General features: G+C 50.9%; 1 protein-coding gene across 4 annotated transcripts; it reads left to right on the forward strand.

The window, feature by feature from the left end:
- The first annotated feature begins 115 nt into the window (after window positions 1-115).
- IFFO1 (intermediate filament family orphan 1) lies at window positions 116-22963 on the forward strand. 4 transcript variants are annotated; one of them, XM_044449646.1, is made up of 9 exons: window positions 116-948; window positions 14383-14443; window positions 14529-14624; window positions 14867-15007; window positions 15908-16068; window positions 16610-16730; window positions 18503-18598; window positions 19581-19711; window positions 20383-21137. In XM_044449646.1, exons 1-9 carry the CDS (start codon window positions 152-154, stop codon window positions 20483-20485), a joined length of 1707 nt encoding a protein of 568 aa, XP_044305581.1. In that variant the 5' UTR covers window positions 116-151; the 3' UTR covers window positions 20486-21137. The 4 variants fall into 4 exon arrangements, with proteins under 4 accessions (XP_044305581.1, XP_044305582.1, XP_044305583.1 ...); XM_044449647.1 differs by lacking the exon at window positions 20383-21137 and adding an exon at window positions 22486-22963 and having other exon boundaries at window positions 119-948; window positions 15884-16068; XM_044449648.1 differs by lacking the exon at window positions 20383-21137 and adding an exon at window positions 19952-20366 and having other exon boundaries at window positions 120-948; window positions 15884-16068.
- Window positions 22964-23856: the final 893 nt, after the last annotated feature.

Here is a 23856-nt window from a genome sequence, read left to right on the forward strand (position 1 = left end):
CCGCCCCGCCCGCCGCACTGCCGCCCTGCGCCCGCCCCTCCTGTGCCAACCGGGCCGCGGCCGCGGCCGCGATTGGCTGGGCCGGCCGGCTCTGCCCTCCTCCCCGCCGCTTCCCCTGCCCCGTCGCAGCCCCAGGTCGGCAGCCGCAGCCATGAACCCGTTATTCGGGCCCAACCTCTTCCTCCTGCAGCAAGAGCAGCAGGGCTTGGCCGCCGCCGCGGATCCCGAGCCGCCGCCGCTCCCGCCGCTCCTCCTGCTCCCCCGCGAGCCCCAGGGGGACAGCCTCGACGGGGAGCTGGCCCCGCCGGCCTCCCTCGCCGCCGGGTCTCCCTTCCCGGCCCCACCGGCCGCCATGGCCCTCCGCAACGACCTGGGCTCCAACATCAACGTGCTGAAGACCCTCAACCTGCGCTTCCGATGCTTCTTGGCCAAGGTGCACGAGCTGGAGCGCCGCAACCGGCAGCTGGAAAAGCAGCTGCAGCAGGCCCTGGAGGAAGCCGGGGCCCGTCGGGGCAGCCTGCAGCGCCGAGACCAAGCCGTCCAGACCGGCTTCATCAGCCCCATCCGCCCGCTGGGGCTCGCGCTGGCCGCCGGCGGCAGCGGCGCTAGCAGCCGGCCTGTGGGACTGAGCGCCCCGTCGAGGGCGCTGAGCTCCCCCAGCTGCCACCACCCTGGGGCGCCGCTCACCCCCACCTCCTCGCAGCCTCCGTCCCTGCCCGGCAGCGTGTTCTCGTCCTCTTCCCGCTTCTTGCCGGGCACCATCTGGTCCTTCTCGCAGGCTCGCCGCCTGGGGCCCGGCCTGGAGACCACCCTGGTGCAGGGGCCCGGCGTCTCCTGGGTCCACCCGGACGGGGTGGGGGTGCAGATCGACACCATCACCCCCGAGATCCGGGCTCTCTACAACGTGCTGGCCAAGGTGAAGAGGGAGCGCGACGAGTACAAGCGCAGGTGAGGCGCGCAGCGACCCGGGGCTGTGAGCTCGGGAAAGGTGCCAGCTGCGGCACCCCCTGCCGGGAAGGCGGCAGCGGCCTCGACGCGCAGAGCCTCCGCTTTCGCCCTCGCAGGAGCCCCTGGCTTTGCCAAGGCGAGTCCTTTCCGCTCCTTGTCGGATGGGTCCCCGAAAGTGCGCAGCTGGCCCCTGCCAGCCTGCTGCTCTTGGCAGAGTCCGGCTGGTTGCCAGGGTGGGAGCCAAGGGGAGAGGGGCTCACGCTCCCAGACAAGGCGCTGACCATGAGGAGCAGCTTCTCTGTTCCCCGTGAAAGCCCAGACAGACGTTATGAGTGGGAGATTTTAGACTCCTGGCCCATGAAGACGAGAGTGAACTGCCGAGGGACAACCTCTTTTGCTTTTGAGCTTCTCTGAATTTGTATATTGCCAAATGTTATGCAATGGAAACTCATAATCCCCTTTGTGCAGATTCCATGGCGGGGTTCCACAGCAGCCGCATGGCCTGCTGTAAAGTGGAAAGGTGTCGGTGGGTGATGGTGGAGGGATTAAGCCCGAAGTGTGGCTGAGAACCATCACTTGGTGCTGCCTCTGATCCCTTACACTTCCTCTTCTGCTCCCCTCTGCCTGATTTCTGCCCCTGTCTTGAGCCTGTTTGGTGCCCTTTACGGTATCAGTTTGCACCCTCCCCTATCTTTGATGGAAGCGCCATACTGGATGAGTTCGATGTGAGCTCCCTGCTGCTGGCAGACGCTGGCTCAGCCAGTTTGGAAGCAGGGGGCAGGATGGAAGGTACAGAAACCCAACCCTTTGAAAGAGCTGTGTGCGCAAAATTATTAGTATTTGTAGTCACAACGTATTATTTATATAGTGCTGTCCATGCACATAAGCAAGAGACAGGCTCTTGGCATGAGGCACTTACTGTCCACATATAGATAGTTGCAAGAAGGAAAAAGGGATAGATGGACAGGTGTATTTTCATGTCCCTTTGGTTCATTTCTCCTAGAGAGGAGAGCTAAGGGCCATATGTTCCTCCCCCCCCCCCCCGACTTTTCATTAAACAAGAGCAGCATCAAGGTGGCTGATAACCAGAGATAAAGGCGCTCTCTCCAGCTAGGAATGCTCATCCTGGGCTTGCCTGTCATTCAGTTTGCCACCAGGTGAATCTGGAAGTTTTACTTATTTTATGGTGCAAGGATGTTGAACTTTTTTATTATTTATTAAACTTTTATATAAACAGTTGTTTTTGAGAGTACATTTGGCTAAAATAGCTTATCAAATCCTTATTGGAACATAAATAGAAACGTGAGGGTGGGGGGAAGGAGGAAGAGCTGCAGTGTCTGCAAAGTTCAAGGCTGATTAAATATACCACCACCAGAACTGCCTTCGCTAGTGTTGGGCTTTGGTGAAGAAAGCCAGGCTATGGAGGTCCGAAGTACTTTTCAGATCATCATGTCAAGGCTGGTAAAAGTCCAAGAACATGCAGAAAAATCCTTAACTCACAAAACACCTTAAATAATGAAATGGATAAAGCATGAACAGCTGCCAAGAAATACATTTTTCATGAGGCTGTTGCTGACTAAACTGATTTGAGCATGAAGCACGCTGGAGTGACTTCATATCTACAAATGAGCAAATTCACCCAACTTTTTTTTTCATACTGTTCATTCAGATAACCCAGGTAACCCACATTCAAAAACTGAGTATGGATGAGTCACTGTTGAACCATGGATTGTTAATGAAACATGGGTTATCATGTCACTCCAACAAATCATGGCTTGTTAATTACAAAGAAGTCATCATTTACCACCGAACAACCTAGAGGTTTTCTTCATGGGTTGTTTTATTTGTTTGTTTATTTTTTCATACCCTTTTATATTCCTAGGGAACAAACAATGGTTTGTTATTGTAGCTGCTTTCAGACAGCACAATAACTGGTTCTACAACCAGTTCAGTGACAACCTTCGAGTGTGGTCTAAACTCACGAGAGTCCTTGTGCATTTTCAAGAGAGTCCTTGTGATGCCCATGTATGTCTAGGTAGGAGATGGGCTCCCCGCTGCATATAGTGCTCAGCAGATGCCAGTTCCCTTTTTTTTGCATGTTTCACAAGCAGCATGAGAAGTTGCATATGTGTTTTTGCTGCCAGTACTCCCTTGTAACATGCAAAATTACTCTTGTAACACTTGTTACTAAGCCATAATCACTGGATAGAGAGGCTGAGCTACAGATACTCAAGAGTTGTTAGTATTACTCTGCTGTTTGGGTGAGGCATTGGATCCTGGCAATCTTAACTTTTGAAGCAGGATTACATGGACGTTGCCAGGTTGCGGGTGGAGTGAATTCCCAGTAGTGGGCTTGATTGTGCTGTGTACTCATTGGGCCTCAATGATGAGTAGAGGTGGAAAAGGAACAAGAAAGAGAAGCCAATATGACAGTACAATTGGAGCACCTTTGCAATGAGGATTAAGTCTATGGAATTTGTTTTGAAAAAAGACTATTGAAAGTCTTTAATAGATATGATGTGGGAGATTCGTAACTTGCTCTCTTTTGAACTTTAGCAACTGTAGGAGAAGGGGCTAGGGGAGACACGCTAGTGGAAGAGCTGGTTAAAATCACCCCACTCATTGCCACTGTTGTTCATCTCCAGAGAAAATGAATGGGCATGGATTCAGGATAAACAATGGAAGGATTTTAGCATGTAATTAAGGTACACTGCGCCAGAATGTGATGGTCACAGACTGTAAAAGGGACTTGGCAATTAAATAGGATTTATTTATTTATTATTAGCGCTTTTGCATACCATTCGCACTACCCAAATAGTTTACTATAAAAATTAACAAAAACCCAATACAACAAAACAGTACAACATAATATACATATTAAATATACGCCATAGCATGCCTGTCCTAAGCCAAAATAAAATACATAATTGAATAACAACAAACGACCCATGGTAATTCAATGACAGATACAGTATAAAATTGCAGAAATTTCCTTGTTAACAGTTAAAATACTTGGCAAACAAGGTTTTAGCCTGGCGCCGAAAAACAGAAAGACTGGTGCCAGGCATACCTCCGTGGGGAGCTGATTCCAAAATTGGGGTGCCACTACAGAGAAGGCCCTTCCCCTGGTGGACAGCATCCTTATATCTTTTAAAGGTGGCTCCTGGAGAAGGACCACAGTGGAAGATCTTAAGGTCCAGGTAGACATATATGGCAGGAGATGCTAGAGCTATCAGTGACAGTTAAACATGATCACTGAAGGGAAACGTCTTATTCACCAGCTGTAAGCTGCTGACCACCCGTTGCGGGGGTGGGGACAAACAATAGGAGAGGGCTTTTCCATTCATTCTCTGAAAAAGAGCTGCTCCCACAAAATACCCCAGCGAATTGCAAACCTTGGTTTGAAGGGCCCAACTTATGCATAGGTAAATGATGGCAGGACCTGTGTGTGTCCTTCAGTGATTGTGCCAACGTTGATTCATCCTGCTTCTTAGGACTGTTGTAAGAGTTTGTTCATCCTCTTGTGGCGAGGGTCTCTCCCCACTTTATTTTGTGTTGCATGTGTATGCCGCCCCATAGCCTGACGGCTCTCTGGGTGGCTCACAACACAAACCATTTCCAGGCATGAAAAGCACAAGAAGGAAGATCACTCTTCACATAGCTGCATCATAGGGGTGAGCAACTTGTAGCCTGTCACATGTTTCAGCTTACAGCTCCCATCGCCTTTGGCCATTGAGACAGCTGGCCAGGGCCAAAGAGAATCGTGGTCCCAACTCCCCAGCAGGCTGCATGTTCCCTTCCCTTGCTGTATCCGAACCAAGTGCTTTGACGGGTAGATTCCCACCCACTGAGCCCACGTGGCTTCTGGCAGAGACCCCCTGAGAGCATGGTGCATTTTGCCAATAGCCATAGTCATTAGATCTGGCAACCTGACTTTACAGCTGTTGTTGAAAGAAAGGCAGCATTTAAAAATGGACCAGTGTGCATGGAAGGAGAACAGCTTGGAGAGTTCAGAGCAGAGATGGTGCTGTTGCTTAATCCTTTCCCCACCTGCTGCCTCTCTGCTCCAGAGGTCCCCTTTGGGGCACTAAATGCATGTTTACGCTCCCAAACACATTGCTTGGAGCACTGCTGTGTGCGTGAGAGTGATTTGAAGGGGAAAAGTAGCAGATGAGAAAGGGCTCGAGCGGCACAAGTGGCACCTCATGCCTCCCCCACTCCAGATCACACCTTGTGGGGCATTCACAGTGTTTTGCATTCCGTATAACATTAGCCACTGTCCCTGTGGCATCTGGATCCAGAATCCCCTTATGTGGTGCCTGTGGCAGAAAATCACAATTCTCAATCCCCCCTCCTCACACAGCAAAATCTCCCCAAATATGTTCTTTCATGAGAGAGAGAAAAATCCAAGGAGGGGCTCAGTTTGCTGCTCCCGCTTCCTTATAGACTGACCCTGTCACTGCGTCCTTCAGAGCCGCCTAGCATACCATAATCGGGTGGGTGAAGCTTTTCCTGGTATGGAAAGAAACTGTTGGGAATCATTTTGCCTGTGCCTCACTATTCTTAAAAGTACAGGGAGGGGGCTGGTACAAAACAAAATGTGCCAAATCGGGTATCTGAAATATTTTGATGCCCGTCCCATCTGTGTGCCCAGAGAAAGTATATCTGTGGTGTGCAAGGCTGGCATCTATCGTGGCTCCAAAGATTGATAAGATGTTGCCTGCAAAGGTTTTTATGTGATTCGGGAAAGGGCTAAATAAATGTTAAGTATGTTCATTGACATGTGCACTTGACCATTTCAGGGCCAAGTAGTTACTGAAAGAGAAAGAGCGTGAACCACCAGCCTGGGGATGCTCCCCCCTCCCCTCCCCTCCCCTCCCCTCCTTCAGTTAACTCCTCAGTTGCAGCATCCTGAGGGAACCCTGAGCCCAAGTGGCATTTGGCGATCTCAGAGAGGGTGCTCGAATTCTCAAAAATGGCAAGCACACACACAGACAAGATGACTGTGCTGTTTTTTCAGTACAATGAATGTCTGCAGAAAATACAGTTTTCGGGCCAGATTTCACAACGCCATCTAGTTGGTCTCCCTGAGTGGAAACTGTGCCTGACGCAGGTAAATGCTCTATGGCACAGGTTTTGATGGCTTGTATGCTCCCTGCGGCAGCCCCTGGGCTTATGCGAGTTGCCCCTGTGCGCCGTCTCTGCAGCACAGAGAGCCCATTCAGCAGAGGCCCTCTCCCCATCCTCCGCCGTGCCTTCAGGGAGCCGCCGTGGACCGGAGGGAGGAATGAAGTTTGCCTCTGCCAAGCCCACATGCATGCCTCATTCTCGACCCATCCTGCCGAGTTTTGAAAACTTGGTCTCTCTTTGATGCAGGCAGCCTTTTACCTTTAGGACATGGCAGCAGTGCAGAGAAGTCAGTCCTTTGCCCAGCAACCCTGCCCTGTCAATGGAAGATACACCTGCTCTGCCACTGCATACTGGTTTTGTACCAGTTCAGGGCTTCTCTACATGCAGAGTTTAGGGTACACTTCCGGGCCTTCACTCATGGAACTCTGTGGGGCCTTTCACGGCATCCTCATCCTCCAAGGCTTCACCCAAGATTTCCTCCTCCTTTTGCCACATTTTTAGAACAAGGAAGAGCTGGTATTTTCCTAAATGGCGCCATTATTCGCTACAGAAGCCTTGTCTATTTTTGCCCTTCTGCTCTATCCCACAACACCACTTTGTGTTGTGTAGGGGAGCATGTAGAGAGAGTGAGGAGAAAACCACTGGAAAAAATGCTCACGTGAAGGGTGTTCTATTCCTCTTGCACAGAAAATGGAAGTCTGAATAAAGCACTGGGTTGCAGATAAGCCCTCGCTGCTGTGGCTTCTTCCAAAGCATCTTGGGAATTACAATTTGGTGAGGGCCCTGTGAATCATTAATACCCCTGCCCTGATAGACCTGGTATTCTCAGTTGTCCTGGGGAATTAGTACACTAGTAAGCTTGTAGTGCAGATGTGGCTGGGGGGTGTCTACTTTTCCTTGCCTTCCCCCTTAGTGGATCTGGTAAATATCAGGTGCTGAGGACAAACCAGCTAGAGTTGTTGCTTTCACACTCTGCTCGTGAGCTACTCTGAGGCATCTGCTGGAAACAGGATAGTAGAGCATTGTATGATGCACCCAAGGTTGTTTTAGCACATGCATGTGAGGACCACAAGAGGAATCTAGGGAAGGTGTGTGTTCTTGCATGCCCTGTATAGACAACTTTAAATCTGTACATATCTATTACATGGTTATCATCACAGTCCCAAAATTATCCCTCTGAAATTTGGTACTCCAAGAGTTCCCATTAAAAGTATATAAAACTCAATAAGAGGACCGGAGATGTGCTGAGATGAGTCTTTTATTGTGTAATCACCCTGCTTCATTCAGGGAATTTTGTGGGAGGCATGCCAGGGAGTTGTCGATTTCCATTTGGAGCGTCTTGTGTTTTTCCACTGCTGCCTCTGTACATTTGAATTTTCACAAAAAAATGACTAAACACAAAAAGAGATAATAGCTTCCAGTATCTTTGAAGTAGTACTGCTAAGAAGCAGTTAATTTGGGAACATCCAGAGACTCAACATACTGAAAGGGCTTCAGAAGACCTTTGGGATTCCCATTGAGGGAAGTCTCATCTCTTGGGGTTCCTCGCCCCAAGGAATGAATGGCAGGAGGATTGCCAGTGGTCTGTCGCTGCTTCAGTGACTAAGTTCACACAAAACAACAACCCAAGGATATGGGTTGAGTATGGGTTGTTAAGGATTGCTCTTGAATCATGGGTGGTTGTTGAATCATGGACTGATGTTATGTGCAGGCCCTACACTATGGTTAACAACCCAAAGGTAAAGCATGAACAACCCTGGAAGGCAGCCCATGGTTTTTTGTGGGGCTGTGAGCCCTGGATTGTTCATGGCTAGCAATCCATAGTTAAACCATGGTATAGCCCTGATTCAACAACTGCCCATGATTTAACAACCATCTATTTTCAAACCATACCTTGGTTGCTGTTATAGGCAAACCGGGCAGAAACTTGGACTCTTGGGTGATTGGTTTACAGCACTGTTCCCCTTCTCGCCCTTCCATGTAGCCTGCAGCTGAAAAGCGGCTTCTTGGGAAGGCAGAGCTGTGGGTCACTCAAGGAAACTGGTGTGCTGGATGCTCTCAGCTTGCCTGGGCCGTGCAAAGTGAGAACGAGGAGGGACCGTTGCAGTGAGACTATTATTAGGAAATGGTGCATTGCAGATGAGAACGCGGATCAGCTGGGATGGGGTGGGGCAAAGAGGAGGCAGCATGTGGAAGAGGATGGGTCGGGGCTTGGGCTTTCTTCTGATTTGAGTGGCCCACTGCCAGATGGGAGCTGCTCCCTGATCAGGGCTGAGTCCATTTTCACCATTTAGTGAGAAAGGAAGCTGGAGATACAATTCATAAGTTAGGAAGGAACACAGTGTGTAAATTTTCTTGCCAGAGTTGAAAGGGATGAAGGGGAGTTGCACCGTTGACGGTTTGGAACAGGGTCAAAACAGAGCCGTATGTTTAAAAGCCAGTTGTGAGCATTTTGTTGCTCTGCATTGTAACCGAAGGACAGAACCCGGGAAGGGGCTCTATGGGTAAGAACAGGAACAACTCCATGGCTGGAGCCATTGTCTATGGGGAGGAAGCGCCAACCCCACTGGTGTCCCTGAATGCACTGATGTCCTCCCCTTACCCCATAAGCAGCCATCCCCCTTCTACAGGGATGCCCCTCTTCTGCAATGTCCAGTCACATCCTTCTGTGGCCAAGAAAGAGATCCCAGGGCAGGATTACACAGGCAGGGTTGGTTTGGCTCTCAGTGGGACCAACCTGCCCTGGGACCTGACCAACTGGCTCTCAGTTCTCTGCCACCTCAGATGCAATGGAGAAGGTGTGACACTGGGATCTCCAAGGGAGGCTTAGCCCAGACCACTCTCTCACCCCCACCAATGGATGACATTTTTCAGGGAAGAGGAAAATGTCGCTTTGGAGGCCGTGTTGCAGTGGGGCAGCACATTAGCCCAGGGCTGAGCAACTTGTGGCCTTCCAGCGGTTTTAATCCACAACTCCCAGCAACCCTAACCAGAGTTCCATGAAGGACCATGGGAACTGTAATCCAAATTTTTCTGAGGGGTCAGCTCAGATTGGAAATGTGCTTTGTCTGAGCCAGTGGCTGGAAGGAAGATGGGAGGAAAGGCTGAAATTCTGCATCCCTTCAACTCTTCCACTGACAGCAGACAATATTCATTTTCAACCCTTTTAAAACATGTTGACTTTGAGTATTGTGTTACATAGAAACAGAGCAAGTCAGAAGGGGTCTCCCGGGCCATCTAGTCTGACCCCCAGCTCCAGCTGGCTCCGCTCACGATATGCCCACCATGTGGACGTCCAGCCTATCCTTGAACACCCGCACGATGGGGCCTCAACCACCTCTCGGGGAAGCCCATTCCACATCCTCGGGGTCCTGACTGTCAGGAAGTGCTTCCTGGCATCCAAATGGAACCTTTGCTCCCTGAGCTTTGCTCCATTGGAGCGCATACTGCCCTCCTCTGCAGGGGAGAACAGGTCTCTACCCACCTCTGTGTGACACCCCCTCAAGGAAGCAGAATTAAAATATGGGTAATTTCTAGAATATGTAACCAATTTTAAGAACATCAGAAAAGCCATACTGGGTCAGACCAAAGGTCCATCTAGTCCAGCACTCTGCACACACGATGGCAGACCAGCTGCCCGCAGGATCCCTCAAGCAGGATGGGGGCAAGGCCAAGCTCCTCACCAACTCCTGTGTGCGCAGGCAAGCTGCCTCCGAGAAGGAGGTAGCCACTGATAAACCTCCTCCTCCTCCACTGCAAATGATATACAACATATTGTTGGTTTGAATAACTACAAATGCACATCATTTATGTCCAGCTGCATTGGGACCTTTAGAAGAAGTCGATTAACAAGCGCAAAAGGGAGCACACAAATGTCGCGATAACCTGGCGTGGGTTGGTTGTTCTTTAAACAATGCACAGTGCATCTGACGGACAATTGGGCCTACCTTGGTTTCTTTGCACTCACAATATATTCAGGGTCTTTTGTTTTACATTTTTGCTGCAGTTGTGCAACTTCAGAGCTTCTGAGATCCATAACCAGTACAGCACTTGGAAGCCTGGACTGAGTCAGTGTCCAGGGGGTGCCTGTCATCCTAGCACAGCGGGTATGAATCCTGGACATTGGCCCAATGAGGCTCCAAATAGGTTCTTTCTTCCTTTTGGTTTCGTGCGACAGCTGTCAGAGACAAATGTCATGAAAAAGTGGAAATCGTCATTGCTCATGGAAAAGAGGTGGTGAGATTAATAGCAAGACCTCTCCCCCACCCCTCAAATTAATGCTAATCTCAGGGACTAATGGTGTTTGGGAACACAGAAAAGTGCAAGATGTTGTTGTTGTTAGTCGCAAAGTCGTGTCCAACCCATCATGACCCCATGGACAACATTTCTCCAGGCCTTCCTGTCCTCCACCATCTCCCGGAGTCCACTTAAGCTCACACCAACTGCTTCAGTGACTCCATCCAGCCACCTCATTCTCTGCCGTCCCCTTCTTCTTTTCCCGTCAATTGTTCCCAGCACTGGGCTCTTCTCCGGGGAGTCCTTCCTTCTCGTTAGGTGGCCAAAGTATTTGAGTTTCATCTTCACTATCTGGCCTTCTAAAGAGCAGTCAGGGTTGATCTCCTCTAGCAGAAGGAGAAGGAAATGGCAACCCACTCCAGTATCTTTGCCATGAAAACCCCATGGACAGTACCAAAAAAAGTGCAAGATACCCCCTTTTTAAAAGGTGTTCCTTTGACAGGGCCCCCTGAGTTTTCTTGACAAGGAAATATGCAATCACAGAAACCATAGTAAGTCCTGTTGGTAAAACCATTTTAAAGGGAAGCAGAGTTTTGACCAGTAAGTATCATGTTATGGTGCTATAATACTAATTTTTTTTAAAGTGGTGGAGAAAGCTCTTTTTGTTTATCACCATTTTAGCCATTTTTTGGTAAACAAGCCCTCCTAAAATACACCCCTTTTTCATTAAGACTGCAAATCTGCACATGTGATGGGGGATTCAGCCCCACTGAAAGCAGCAGGACTTCTTTCTGAGCAGACTGCAAAATGTTTGTTTTAACACTTCATGGATCGTATTGGATAATCTTATTATATGACTAAATACTTAGTGCTAAATAAATAATCAGTGAAGTGGAGTTAAGGGCTGCTTGATTGTTTTTAATGGCCTGTGCACGTAAACTGAACCTCTTCTCCTTCAGACAACTTCCCAGTGAATGCATGGAATTTAGCAGGAAGATGGTACAGAAAAAGTGCTGTATCTGTAATAGTAGGGAAAGTCAATTGGAATTCTGTTTGTTGGGTACAGTGGAAAAGCCAAGAGGCATTGGTGTCAGGGGCCGCTGGCCCAGAAGTGGCCTTGGGGTTGGATGTCAAAGTCTGGCACTTTACTAAGCTCTGGCCTCTCGGGATCAGATTAGTCATAGGATTGCATTGTAATTGTAATGGTTAATTCCTTAGTTATGATGCATGATCTTGCAAAGCAGTTTGTTTATTTGTTTGACTTCCCGGGCAAGCAGAGGGCACTTCAAGCATTGCTTGCAGAAGTGACATGTTGTCTTCTCTAGAGATGTCCACTTTCAGGGTGCCCCTCCTTCCTCATGCCCGCAGCCTGAGTCATTCTTTCTCAGACTCTGCCTGCTTTTCTGTGTTTTTTCCCAAACTATGAGTAATCACTAATTTGTTCTTGTCCTGCTGGAGTGGGCGAGCAGGTGGCGTTTTCTGGCAAGAAGTGTGTGTTTGGCCTGAGGTTTGCCGGAGCAAAGAAATCCCTGTAATTCCAGCAAAGCAAGATGGCTTCTGCAACCAAGGGAGGGGGCTCTTTTAAGACGGAGCTTGTTCTGTGCTGAAAGGCCTGGGGGGGTGGGGGTCCCCACACTGGCTGCCTCATGCCACAGCGCTGCCTGGGCTCTTCCTCAGCTGGAACCCTACCCAGCACTGAGCCACAGAGGGCAGTCCGCAGCCAGGCCTGCTTCCCTCCACTGGGGTCTCTTGCAAGCGAAGCATCAAGGAGAGCTTGCTTGGAAGGCTGCAAGCCTTTCTGGCACTCTGGGCTCTGGCTGGAAATGCGATGGGTCAGAAGTGCTCTTCACTTAACGGAGGCAGAAGAGCACTCTGGGTCTTTACTACTCAGCTTTGTCCTCGCATTTTTTTCTCTTTTTTGGTGGGGGGGGGGTTTACTACAGCTCGATATGACAAGGAGCACTCAAGCCCTGCTGTGCGTATAACTTGCTGAGTGTTAGCAAAGGAGCGCATCTGCCAGGAGCTAGCGTATCGCTGCTGCAGCAGCAGCCCACGTCAGCAGAGCAGAGTGTCTCATGTAATGTGTCCTGCCCTTCAGTTTACAGCAGAATCCCAAGAAGGTTCTTCTGTGGTATAACATGGCTTGGCGGGGCAACTGTCCCACCTGACAGTAGCCTGCAGTACTGCGTGAACAACAGGTAGGCAACCTCTTTTGGGCTGTGGACACCTTTGGCTATTTGACAAGCTGTCCTGGGCACTGCCACAAAATGGCCACCGTGGGAGGTGTGGCAAAGGAGAAGTAGCCAGCCCCACGCACTGGATACGAAGCAGAGGCAGGGTCTGAGCACCACACACGGTTCCACTCCATGGAACCCACCATTTTCAGAGCCAACAGAAACCTGTCTCCCAGCTACTGGTGAGAAAATGTGCTATCCGCTTCTTTACTGGGGGTGCCATGGAAGGTGTCCTGGATTCTGTAGCAGCCAATGAATAACTAAGGCTAACATCTATGAGGGGAGTCATAAAATTTTGTTTTCCTGATGCTTCATCTGACTGTCCCGAAAGGAAATGATGTAGAGCTAGTGACATGAAATTGTTGCTGGACATTCTAGTAGTACCACACAGTATAAATTTATACCCAAACAGTATTATGCTATGGAAATCTTCAGAGTCAGACATGAATATGTTAAGGAACCGAAAACAAGGTGACATAAAAATCTGTACAAAGGTAACACACATTCGGCAGCAAGGAAAGTGAAATTCTGCAGCCTGGATCACTAACTTTACATATTTCCATATACTTATTAGAGTTGTTGTTATTATTATTATTATTATTATTATTATTATTATTATTATTATTATTAGAACATTTCTATGCCGCCCCTTGCCGAAGCCTCGGGGCGGCTTACAACACAATAAAATACAATACAATACAATATAAAAATAACAATATAAAATTAAAATTAATAATATACAATAAATAAAAAATATAAACGATATAAAAGAAGTTATAAAAGAAAAGTTATAAAAGAAAAGAAAAGAGTTGTTTTTGTTGTTTTTTGCTAGCTAAAGCCCATATAGGTCTATCCCCATTTAGGAACATCAGCTGCTTGACTTCTGGAAATCTTCATCAGCACTCCGCTTCTAAGATTATACCAGCCATGCAAGTCTATTATCGCTCTGTTAAAGATTAGAAACTTGGCTCGTATTTCCGCTGGTCTGTTTGTGGGTGGGAAACTGTGATTATTTTAAGGGCTGAATGCTGTGCCCTGTATCAGCTTTTACCCTTGGTCATGAAGTCAGAGAATACCCACAGCGAAGGAGAGGCATTGCCTCATCTCTTCCATGACGGGAATGTAAATTTTTTGAAACCTATGCCTGACTTAGCACTTGCAAAGGTTTTTTCCCTAATAGGATCTAAGCCAGCCCTGCATCCCTTTGTTGAGCTGCTTCTGGCTGCGCTGCGGTGCCCTCTGTCCATGCCACGCCATGATAGTACACACCACAGCAGGCAGGTTGGAGGAGTGGCTTGGACGAGAACAGTGGCAAAGGCCGTTCTCGCGGCTTTAGTGGTCTCTGGAGAGGAGGAGAGCAGCTGAGCAGAGTTTGAGGAGCTCTCTGGCCATGGTCAAATGCTCGCCCAGAGGGAATGCCAGCTCGGGCTGCCCCAGAACGGATGGGCTTAGACATACCCCTTGGCCAGCATACCAGGGTGGAGAGCAGCAGTCGCTTGTCAGAGCGGTTTGTTCTGGGGCAGGGAGCATGCGGCAGTCGCTAAACATAGTCTGTGGTTACTCTTCCTGGTCAAATGCGAAGAAGCGCTTTGCATGTGAAAAGAAGGCTGTGACTTCAGTGCCTGTGTGGCACAGCGTCCCGTCCGGTCCCCAGCTGTTGTTGCAACAAGACCCATGCCGGGGTGGGGGGGGGTGGGGGGCCGCTTCCCCACCCATGCCTCTTGGACAGCAGGGGTCCCACTAAAGCTGTTGGTGCCCAGCCAGAAGGAGGGATCCCCCCAAGTCCCAGTTCCATGCATTTCATGCTACGCCCTTGCTCTCGTTGTCTTGCCAGGTGGGAAGAGGAGTACACGCTGCGTGTGCAGCTGCAAGACCGAGTGAGCGAGCTGCACGAGGTGAGGCCCCTCCCGTCCCCTCTGCCCCCTGCACTTGCTCCAGCACCTCCTCTGGCGCTGACTTGAATGTCTGACTCCCAACTAGGAGGCCCAAGAGGCAGAAGCCTGTCAAGAGGAGCTGGCGATGAAGGTGGAGCAGCTCAAAGCAGAGCTGGTGGTTTTCAAGGGGCTGATGAGCAATGTGAGTGTAGGCGCTGTTCTCGCCGCATGCATGCGCACACCTGCCGACTTCCTTCAGGGCCGGGCAGGTGGCAGTGAGCCCCCTGTGGTCTGGCTTCGGAGCTGGAGGTTAATCTAGTGCCTGCCTTTAAAATGCGGTGTCCAGCCCGGAATGCCTCCAGCCCCAGGAGATCTCGGAGTAGCGTGATTTGGCTGGAGGCCTTCTCAGATTTCCCTCTCTTCCTTTCCTTTCCGCTGGGCCAGAACCTTACTGAGTTGGATACCAAGATCCAAGAGAAGGCCATGAAAGTGGACATGGACATCTGTCGGCGCATAGATATCACCGCCAAACTGTGCGACGTGGCCCAGCAGCGCAACTGTGAGGACATGATCAAAATGTTTCAGGTGAGAACCACCAGATGCCCTTTCCATGTGCTGGGAGGAATCCAAACACGCCCATTCCAAGCAAAATCGATCCTGTTGCTCCAACCTCATGCCATGAATCCACCTCTGTCACATGGGAGAAACCGGCCAGCGGTCTGAGTTTGAGGGCGGCCTCCGCGAGGCCCCCGTGAGGCAGTGGCGAGCCAGCCCCACAGCATCTCTTCAGCCGGAGGCCGGTGGGCCCTGCTGGGGGAGCAGCTGCTGGAGAGGGAGACCTGGTGCGAAGCGTGGCTGTGTCTCTAACACCGTCTCTCTGCTCTCCTCCCCACCCCCTTCTCTCTCCCTCTCTCTCTGTCTTATTCACTTACTCGCTCTCTCGCACTCGCTCTCACTCTTTTCTCTGGCTTCCCCTATAGAAGCAGTTGGTTAGTTTTTTTTCATTGAGCTGGAAAAATATGCAAGTTAGAAGCTTCTCTGTAAAATACAACGTAACTGTAAATCCTGGCATTTTTCTCCCTCTCCGTAATTCTTCTGTCTTGCTCTGTCTTCCCACCTCCATCTCTGGTGTGTGATTTGAGTTCCCTTACTGTGAACCTTCATCTGAATCCATCCTCAGCTGCTTAGTTTTTAATTTAAAAATAGAGATTTCTAAAATTGCATTTTAGCCATCGCACCATCTTTAACCTGGTCATAATAAGCCCGTCTCTCTCCCTCCCTCCCTCTCTCTCTTTTTCTCTCTGTCTCTCTCTCTTTCTCTCTCTCTCTCTCCCCCCCTTCCTTCTTTCCTCCCCCCTTCTCTCTCTGTCTCTCTGTCTTTCCATGCCATCCTACTCCATCCCATTTTCCCTCCCTTCTCATCTGCCTACTTCTGACCTCCAACCCGACCTCGTTCTGTAGTCTCTGCACTTGTCTCCCATTAAGGTCCCAGCTACTGTGGGGCGGAAGCGGGAGCGAAAGCTGGTCAGTGATGAGGATACCTCCCAGTCTGAGAGTGAGACCTCCAAAAAACTGGAAGAGGAGGAGGAGGATGAGACCACAGCCATGAGCATCAACGAAGAGATGCAGAGGATGCTGAACCAGTTGTGAGTGGGGCCTGCTTCGTGGCAGAGGGAGAGATCAGCTGCTTGTGGGGCCACTGCCAGTCCAGCTGCCTCCTCAGAGGAGCACGGCCTGCTCTTCAGTGGCTCAAACAAAACTGGAATAAATTTCACGCTCGGCTTTCGCTTGCCTTGGTTTTGTAAATCAAAGAATCCTGTGAGTCTCTGTACAGCATTGCAGGGTTGTTTCGTGTGTGTTCTAGAAAAGCAAAAGAGTCTCCGGTTCGCCAAATGAGGGGACCTCTCTGGAATCCTGCTCATCTGTTCATTTACCCTTATTGCGGTGTGGGCTTACTACTTAGGCGAAGCCAACGTTTGTATGTAGGCTGGCTGCCTACTTGCCGGCCTGCCTCTGGGAGAGGCCCCTTGGTCCCGGCCCCAGGAATGCAAAAGCCGGTGTCCCTGAATCTTGGGCCTGCTGTGTCCCAGCAGGACACGGGGACGGACACTCGGCACCTGGCCCATTTGCTTGCAAGGGCAGCCCTTCCAGCTTCCCTCTGCTGATAAATGACACCCTTGCCCACAGGAGGGAGTACGATTTTGAAGACGACTGCGACAGCCTCACCTGGGAGGAGACAGAAGAAACGCTGCTGCTGTGGGAGGATTTCTCTGGCTACGCCATCGCTGCAGCCGAGGCCCAGGGCGAGGTAATGGAAAGGGGCCTCTTCATGTGCCGCATGCCCACGGCCACCTCCCCTCTTCTTTTGCGGGGCTCTTCTGCCCTTGGATACCTTTTGAGCCTGCACATGTAAGGGAGGCGTTCGGGGTCACACATCCAGTGTGCTCAGAAGAAGCAAAACGGATCAGTCGAAAGTCTGAGCCGAGAATTCATGGAGGCCCTTTCGCGGTAGAATCAGTCCTGGCAAGAGCACTGAGCCTGGCTTGCAGGCCGCTGGCCATTGCCTGGCAGGAGGGACTGCGCGCCACCCCTCAAAGCCGGCCTGCACAGCTGCGGTGCGACAAAGCCGGAGCCGCCCCGCGCAGGCAGCACGTGCTGTCCCGGGGAGCAGCTGCCGTGTTCCTGCGCTCCTGGTTGAACAGAGTGCAGCCTGCCTGAGGTCGTGACATGACGGATGAGGGGATCGGAGCTGTACTGGGCATTGTAGGGCTGCCATTTTGGACTTCAGCTCCCATCAACCCTGCCAGTGGGGACAAAAGACAGGGATGCTGGGGTTGCAGTCCCAAATGTCTGGATGGCGCCAGCAGGGGGAAGGTTTTGCAGTGGAACAAGTGGGGCCTGAAGGAGAACGCTGCCTGCCGAGGGGCGTGTGCCTGTCTGCTTCTGGCCGGCCGGTTGTGCCTCATGGGGCTCCTTGGGCCATGCGGAGGGAAGAGGTTCCAGAGGTTGTTTTCCCGCTTGCCCCTGCCTTGTCTCGCCTCGCCTTGCCTTGCCTCGCCTCGTCTCGTCTTGTTAGAGGGCTGCCAGCCCCAGACCAGAGTGCTTTAGGGAATATACAGCAAGGTAAGCCATTTTGGAAACGAAAGCATCCCCACGTCCTGCTTCCAGGCTGCTTATGCTATGACAGCAGGAGCTCGTACTGGCATGTGTCCTCTCGTCCCCTGCCCCCTCTGCCAGCCAGCCGCCCCTGGTGAAACATGCTGCTCTTGGCCATGCAGCGATCCACAGATTCTGCCTGAAGTGCCTTCCCTGCCTCTCGCTCATCTCCCCTTGTGGGTTCAGCCAGCATACACATTCCTGAATCTCACAACTGCTGAGGCAGTTCTGGTGCTTTGTAAAAAATGTAATGCTCCTTTCATGCAAAAACTCCTGGATATCCTCCTCCTCTGCACATAGTACCAGGGAGGTTTTTCCAGGCAGAGATGCAAGAAAAAGAAAAAAAACAAAACGAATTGCATATTGATCCACCTGTATTATGTTAAGTCTGATGGATCAAAAGCTTCAACACCTGAATAGGCTGTGGTCAGGGCTCCAAATTTGGCTTTCAAGATGAAATTCTCCATGTGCGGAACTGTCACAGCCAGTACAAATTCCATTGGCTTTTATGTGCTTGCGTGGAGTCACAGAGCGTCTGTCCTAGTCATGGCTAGAGTAGTGAGGATGGCCAAGCGAGATCTGAGGCCAGTCCTCATCCACCTGTGATCTTGGCGCAGCTGCTCTCACTCTTGGCCTAACTTCAGTCACAGGCCGCTGCAAGGGTAAGAGGCTAGTGTAGCTGAGTGGCAACTAAATCCAAGAGTGTGGCTTGTCTGAAGTCATCCAGTGAGACCACGGCGTGCAGGAAGATCCCAGCTGCAACCTTCCTGACTTGCAGCCCGGCCTCCACCTCCTTGCTTGCATGAGCTCTCGGCGTAGGATGTGCTCTAATCACCTCTCTCTTGCCTCAGTGTGGTAACTTCTGTTTTCTGATGGATGACACCTGTTTTCTTTCCTCCTGGGGCACTGCATTTCCCTTGCCAGCAGCCGGATGATAGCTTGGAGAAAGTGATCAAGGACACGGAGTCACTTTTCAAAAGCAGAGAAAAGGAATATCAAGAAACCATTGACCAAATAGAGGTAGGAACAGAAGACACAGAAACCTGTCCAACAATAGAATATTCACGGTTGGGTCCAGGGTCTGCCTGCTATAGTGGGAAAGGACCCTGTCCTGCTTCTGCCTGATTTGGGGAGATCCCTTCATCTCTCACACCAGAGCTCACCCTGTTCTGCAGGATCTGCTAATCTTCTGGTAGCATTTTCAGGGGCCTGGAAAAATTGGTTTGGAAGCAGGGTCAAAGTTTGCAAACTGCAGGATATCAGCTTGCTCAAATCAATATTTGGGCTTTGCGGGATCCTTTTAAGGCAGTCGTGTGCGACCTGCATTGTGGCTTCATTTCTCTCTCCTCTCCTCTCGCTGCTTTTGTGCCACTCACGGTCAGGCCTGGCCTCCCGTCAGCTCTAGCAGTCTTGTGTGTGGGTGTTCGTAGGCGTGCTCAGATGCAACCCCAGGCCTGCTGGCCATACCCAAGGTGATCCCCACGGCCAGGCAGGTTATATGTTCCTGTCTCTGTATCACCAAAGCTAGAAAATAGTTGGGCGGGGGGTGTTTGGGGGAAACCCCTGGGAATCCAAGGGAGCAGTGAAAGCTATCCGAAAGAAGCCCTTTCCTGACTTTTCCAGAGGGACAGCAAGTTTAGTCCCACAACACAGTGCTTTCTCCCTCCCACCCCACCCCTGGGAATGGCCTGTAGCCTTTTGCTGCTGTGAGAGACAGTGCTGGACCCGCCAGCCATGTGGAATCCCTCAGGCCCACTGATTTCCGTGGCCCTAACCTGCGTCTGTCTCTCAGTCACGCCGGAGCTTCAGCAGCTGGCTCCTGTGTGTGGCAGGCGGCAGGGAGGGTTGCAAACCCCGCAGGCAGCCCCAGGCGCTCCACAAGCAGTGACGCGCCAGGCGGGGGCAAGCGGGAGATTGGCTTCGGGCAGCAAGGTTGCTCGAGGCGGCCTCGCAGTGGGTGGCACGGCTAACGAGGGCCCCTCCCTGCTCCCCTCTCGCGCAGCTGGAGCTTGCGACAGCCAAGAATGACATGAACCGGCACCTTCACGAGTACATGGAGATGTGCAGCATGAAGCGTGGGCTGGACGTGCAGATGGAGACCTGTCGCCGGCTCATCACCCAGTCTGGGGACAGGTGAGCGCGGTTGTAGGGGGCTTGCTGGGTTCCCAGCCTGGCTCGGGGGAGGCAGGGCGGCTTCGGTCTGTTTGGGTCCTCTTGCTTGCACCGGGAAGGCCAGCAGGATCTCGGGGTGAGAGATGCAGGCTGTTAACCAGGGCTGTTGGGAGGGGAGGGGAGGGGAGTGTGTGCCTTACTGGGGAGGGGTGACAAAGTTGGGCTGGATTCTGAGTGATTGGTTGTAACCCCCCCTTGCAGACTTGCAGGAGTTGTGTTTCGTGCCATGTGTGTCTAGAAGGTGTTGCAGTTTTGACAGATGCAACCGCTGTCGAAAGACAACTTCTGCCGGACAAAAGAAGCATCGCTGACCTGCTGGGCTTTTTCACTAGCTTATGGGACACTGAATGCAGAGGAGCGCTGTGCTGGGGGGGATACCTGCCTGCCCCCTCCTCTTGCGCCTGCAACCCTGGGCATGGCAAGGCCCCACGGAAGTCTCCTTGCCCTCCTCAGAATCCCTCCCACAGGGCCCAGCATAGCCGCCAAGTCACCCCGCCAGATCGCAATGCCCTGCTTTGAACACCGGGTCCTGCCGCTTCTCCGCCCCGCCGGCCTCGCATTTGCCCCCCAGATCTGCCTCCCCTTCCCTCAGCCCCAGTGCCCGTGTGACCCCCGCCCTTTTTTTCTTTCAGAAAGTCTCCTGCTTTCACTCCAGTACCGAACAGTGACTCGGCCCCAAACGAGGAGACGGAGGAGTCCGATCATGACCTCCCAAGTGACGCCTCCATAAGATAATGGGGGAGGCTCTCCCCCTCTGCACCTCCCTCTCCTGGCCTGTGGGGGGAGCCCGCTTCTAGCTGGGGCCGTGCGGGGCGGCGGGGGCAAAGTGCCACCGTTAGCAGTCTGCCCCTTGGCCTCTCCACCCGTGGAGGCAAAGCGCGGTACAGTTGCCCCTGGGGACCTGGCTTCCCGCCTCTTTCCCCCTCTGACCACCTCCTTTCCCTGCCCTCGCTCCCCGTCCCTTCCCTCCCCTGGTACGTCGGTGGGCTTTGGTGGGGAGGCTCCCACCTTATTGTAGCTGCTCCGCCCCGGGTTTGCCTTACGAAGCACCGTCTTTCTCGTCGCCTCCTAGCATATGTGACTCTTCCTCATGCTACACATAAGCAGAACTGGATCAGTTTATGTCTGCAAACCCGAACTTTCCCTTGGTGCCAACTGGGCTGTAGGCGGGATGCCACCGTTCTGCCTGTAAACTTCTGTACCCTCCGGGCCACCTTGAAAACCGTAGTGAGAGCCTCTCCTTGCGGGGATGAAGAATGAGCCACAGTCTCCCTCACCTCAGCCCCGTCCTTGCATTTTGCTTAGTTGTGCACTCTTTGGCACAAACGTCGTATGTGATGTGCTCTGTCTGTAACTAAGAGTATTAAATGGAGAACGTGCTTTTGTACCACTGTTGTCTGCGTGAGATGCTTTTTCTGAAGCGCACCTCATGGTGGGAGCCCCTGACAAGCAGCTCTCCGTACACGTCTCCTGCTGTCCTGAGCAGTCCAGTGGCCCAGTTTTCAGGGGCCACCTAATTATTCACCCCCATGTTCTGTGCTTAGGGAATCTACCTCATAACATTCTCTCCCTCAGAAACTCACTGACACTCAGAAACTCACTGGAAACTCATGTTTTCACACAACATGATAAGCAACCTGCCCAGTTGCCATGGTGCACAGTTTTGTTACCAAGACAGACAGTACGACAGACTAAAAATGGTAAAAAATCCACCATGACTTGTGTTGTCTGAACCCTGTACGCGGGTGCTGACTGAAAAGCACAGGTCCGCTAAAGCTTTCAGTAGCTAAGCACCTAATTATTGATAGGGGCTATTCGCTAAATGAAGGTCCACAGCATTGTCTGAAGTGCCTGATCCTGCCCCATCTTGGAAGCTTAAGCAGGGTCAGGCCTGGCTGAAATCTGGATGGATGACTTAAATGTTGTGAACTGCCCAGAGAGCTTTGGCGATGGGAAGTGCAGAAATGTAACAACGGTAAGAAGTGTATGCATGGGGGGAAGTTCTCCCTCCACTGTCGCATCCAGGAATTCCCTGCCCTGCCCTAACAACTTTCTCCATTTATCATCCCACGACAACTTTTGTTTCTCCCACTCTTGTGATATACAGCAACTAACACAATTACAAAAAAATGCGGTTGAACTATGCAAAATCAAGGTCAAGCACAAACTGAAATGTCAAGGCAGCAGTTTCTTCAGCACGAGCTACACGGGCGTAAAAGGGGCCACTTCAACAAAACTGCGTTAAGTGGCCAACGGAGCCCGCAATGAAAGGTCCTTGTGTGGCTCAGAGGCAACATGGGGAAAAGTGGGGTAGCTTTTGTTTTACAGATTGATTTGAGATGGTGTATCACATAGAGAGGCCTTCACTCCTAGTTGTTATGGAATACCTGATTCCAACACTCCTGAATGTTGGGACTCATGGAAAGAATGCAATAAAATTTAAATTGGATAGAATAGCCTAGTGGTTAGAGGACATGTTGGCAAAGTTCCATAACTACATGGTTGAAAATAACTTTTTTGTCAGTTTGCTGAGCTTTTCAACTCGGCTCCTCCTATGAGTGGTATCCGTAAGAGCACTTGCTGCAAACTTTACATGTCTGATGAACAGACTTATATCGAACCATTCAATCATGTAAAACTCAGTCTGCTTTTCAATCGCTTGATTAATCTGAATTATAACAATGGAGAAAACGTCTTTCCCTTCGAGTGACCTGGCAAACCTTCCTTTTGGACAGACTGGTGGTCTCTTTAAGCCAAGCCTCCAGACAAAACTACGAGTTCAGGACCGCTGCTGCACCCTGGTTGCCTGGATGAGACTGTCCTGGAAGAGGCTGGTCTGCAGGAATTCTGTCCTTCCTTGCACTGGTGTTCAGGCTGAGCCAGCAATGTTTTCCATGAAGTTCTTTTAATAACTTAAAACAATTGTATGCTTTACAGAAACTGAAATGCAGTGATTTGCTTACTCTTGGTGCATAAACCACACTTACGTAACAGAGATTTTTGTTGTTAATGGAAAAATTCATTTTTCCCCTGGGTAGCATAGGAAGTCCACTGCCAGTGCTGGTGGAATGTGGTTATACAAATATCACAAGTGCTGGAAAAAAATTGCTTGTGTCATCACCAAAGCCAGAAAGGACCATTATTCATTCTCTCTCTCTCTCCTCTCTCCCTCTCTCTCTCACACACACACACAGAGGAGGGGGGGAGAGAGAGTGAGCGAGTACACCCGCACACCACCATTTTGTGACCTGGCTTATAACCTTTTTTACTGAGCTGTTTTCTAAAAACAGAGCAAAATGTTATAAAAGTCCAGCTAATTGTCACCCTTGCTGCTCCATCTCTGAGGTTAAACCACCTAAGTCAGATCCCACGTCTAACAGGTTAATTTAAGATTGTTAAAATAAGCATTTACAGAAACATGGTTTTAGTTCCTTGAAGTCCCTACCATTCTCTGCTGGAGAGAATGCTCATTTTGCCTTAATTTTGAAGCTAAAAACATTATCTGTTTTGAGGAGCAAGTACATCTGCTTTTTGCTTTGGAGCTCCCCCAGACCCGTGGGCTAAATTCTTTCCCATCCTAGAAGTAAACCTATGTACAGCTGAAGCCCTTCCATCCTTAACCAAGCTTGAGAGGTGCACCCCTCAGTCATCAAAATCTGGGGAGCACTGCAGCCAAGAGGGTTGTTCTCAGGAGGCAACAGCTGAGCCTGACACTTCTGGCACCAAACTCCTTCAGGCTCTCTAGCCCTAAAAATGCATCGCTGTGACAGAATTCCATTGTGATGTCTCAAGCGGCAGACTTGGTGGGAAGTTTTGAGAAAAAACTAGGCCTGTAAAAATATTTATTTTGCCAGAGGCAAAAAAGCTCAGGAATGTTACAGGAAGGCCTGAACTTGCCAAGGCCTCTCAGAACAAAACGGTGTCGCTCCGGAGCCACCTAATGGCCGCCGACAGCACGGGCATGTTTGGACAGTTGCGGCTTGCTCAGGGATTTAGCAGTAGCCTCGTACCCTGGTAAGTGGGTGTGGCTGCAGCGCCCCGCGCAGGCTGGGGGCAACATGGCATCCCAAGCTAGTCCGAGTTTATAGACAGACGTTCTCCAAAGG

The sequence above is a fragment of the Varanus komodoensis genome, unplaced genomic scaffold, assembly GCF_004798865.1.
Source record: "Varanus komodoensis strain SLA01 unplaced genomic scaffold, ASM479886v1 scaffold60, whole genome shotgun sequence".
Lineage (NCBI taxonomy): Eukaryota > Metazoa > Chordata > Lepidosauria > Squamata > Varanidae > Varanus > Varanus komodoensis.

Bases quoted from the DNA above. Each gene is read 5' to 3' on its own strand.
- IFFO1 (XM_044449645.1), top strand. From the start codon at position 152: ATGAACCCGTTATTCGGGCCCAACCTCTTCCTCCTGCAGCAAGAGCAG. The intron at 14,444-14,528 runs GTGAGGCCCCTC...ACTCCCAACTAG, and splicing joins GAGTGAGCGAGCTGCACGAG to GAGGCCCAAGAGGCAGAAGC. The intron at 16,731-18,502 runs GTAATGGAAAGG...TTCCCTTGCCAG, and splicing joins CAGCCGAGGCCCAGGGCGAG to CAGCCGGATGATAGCTTGGA.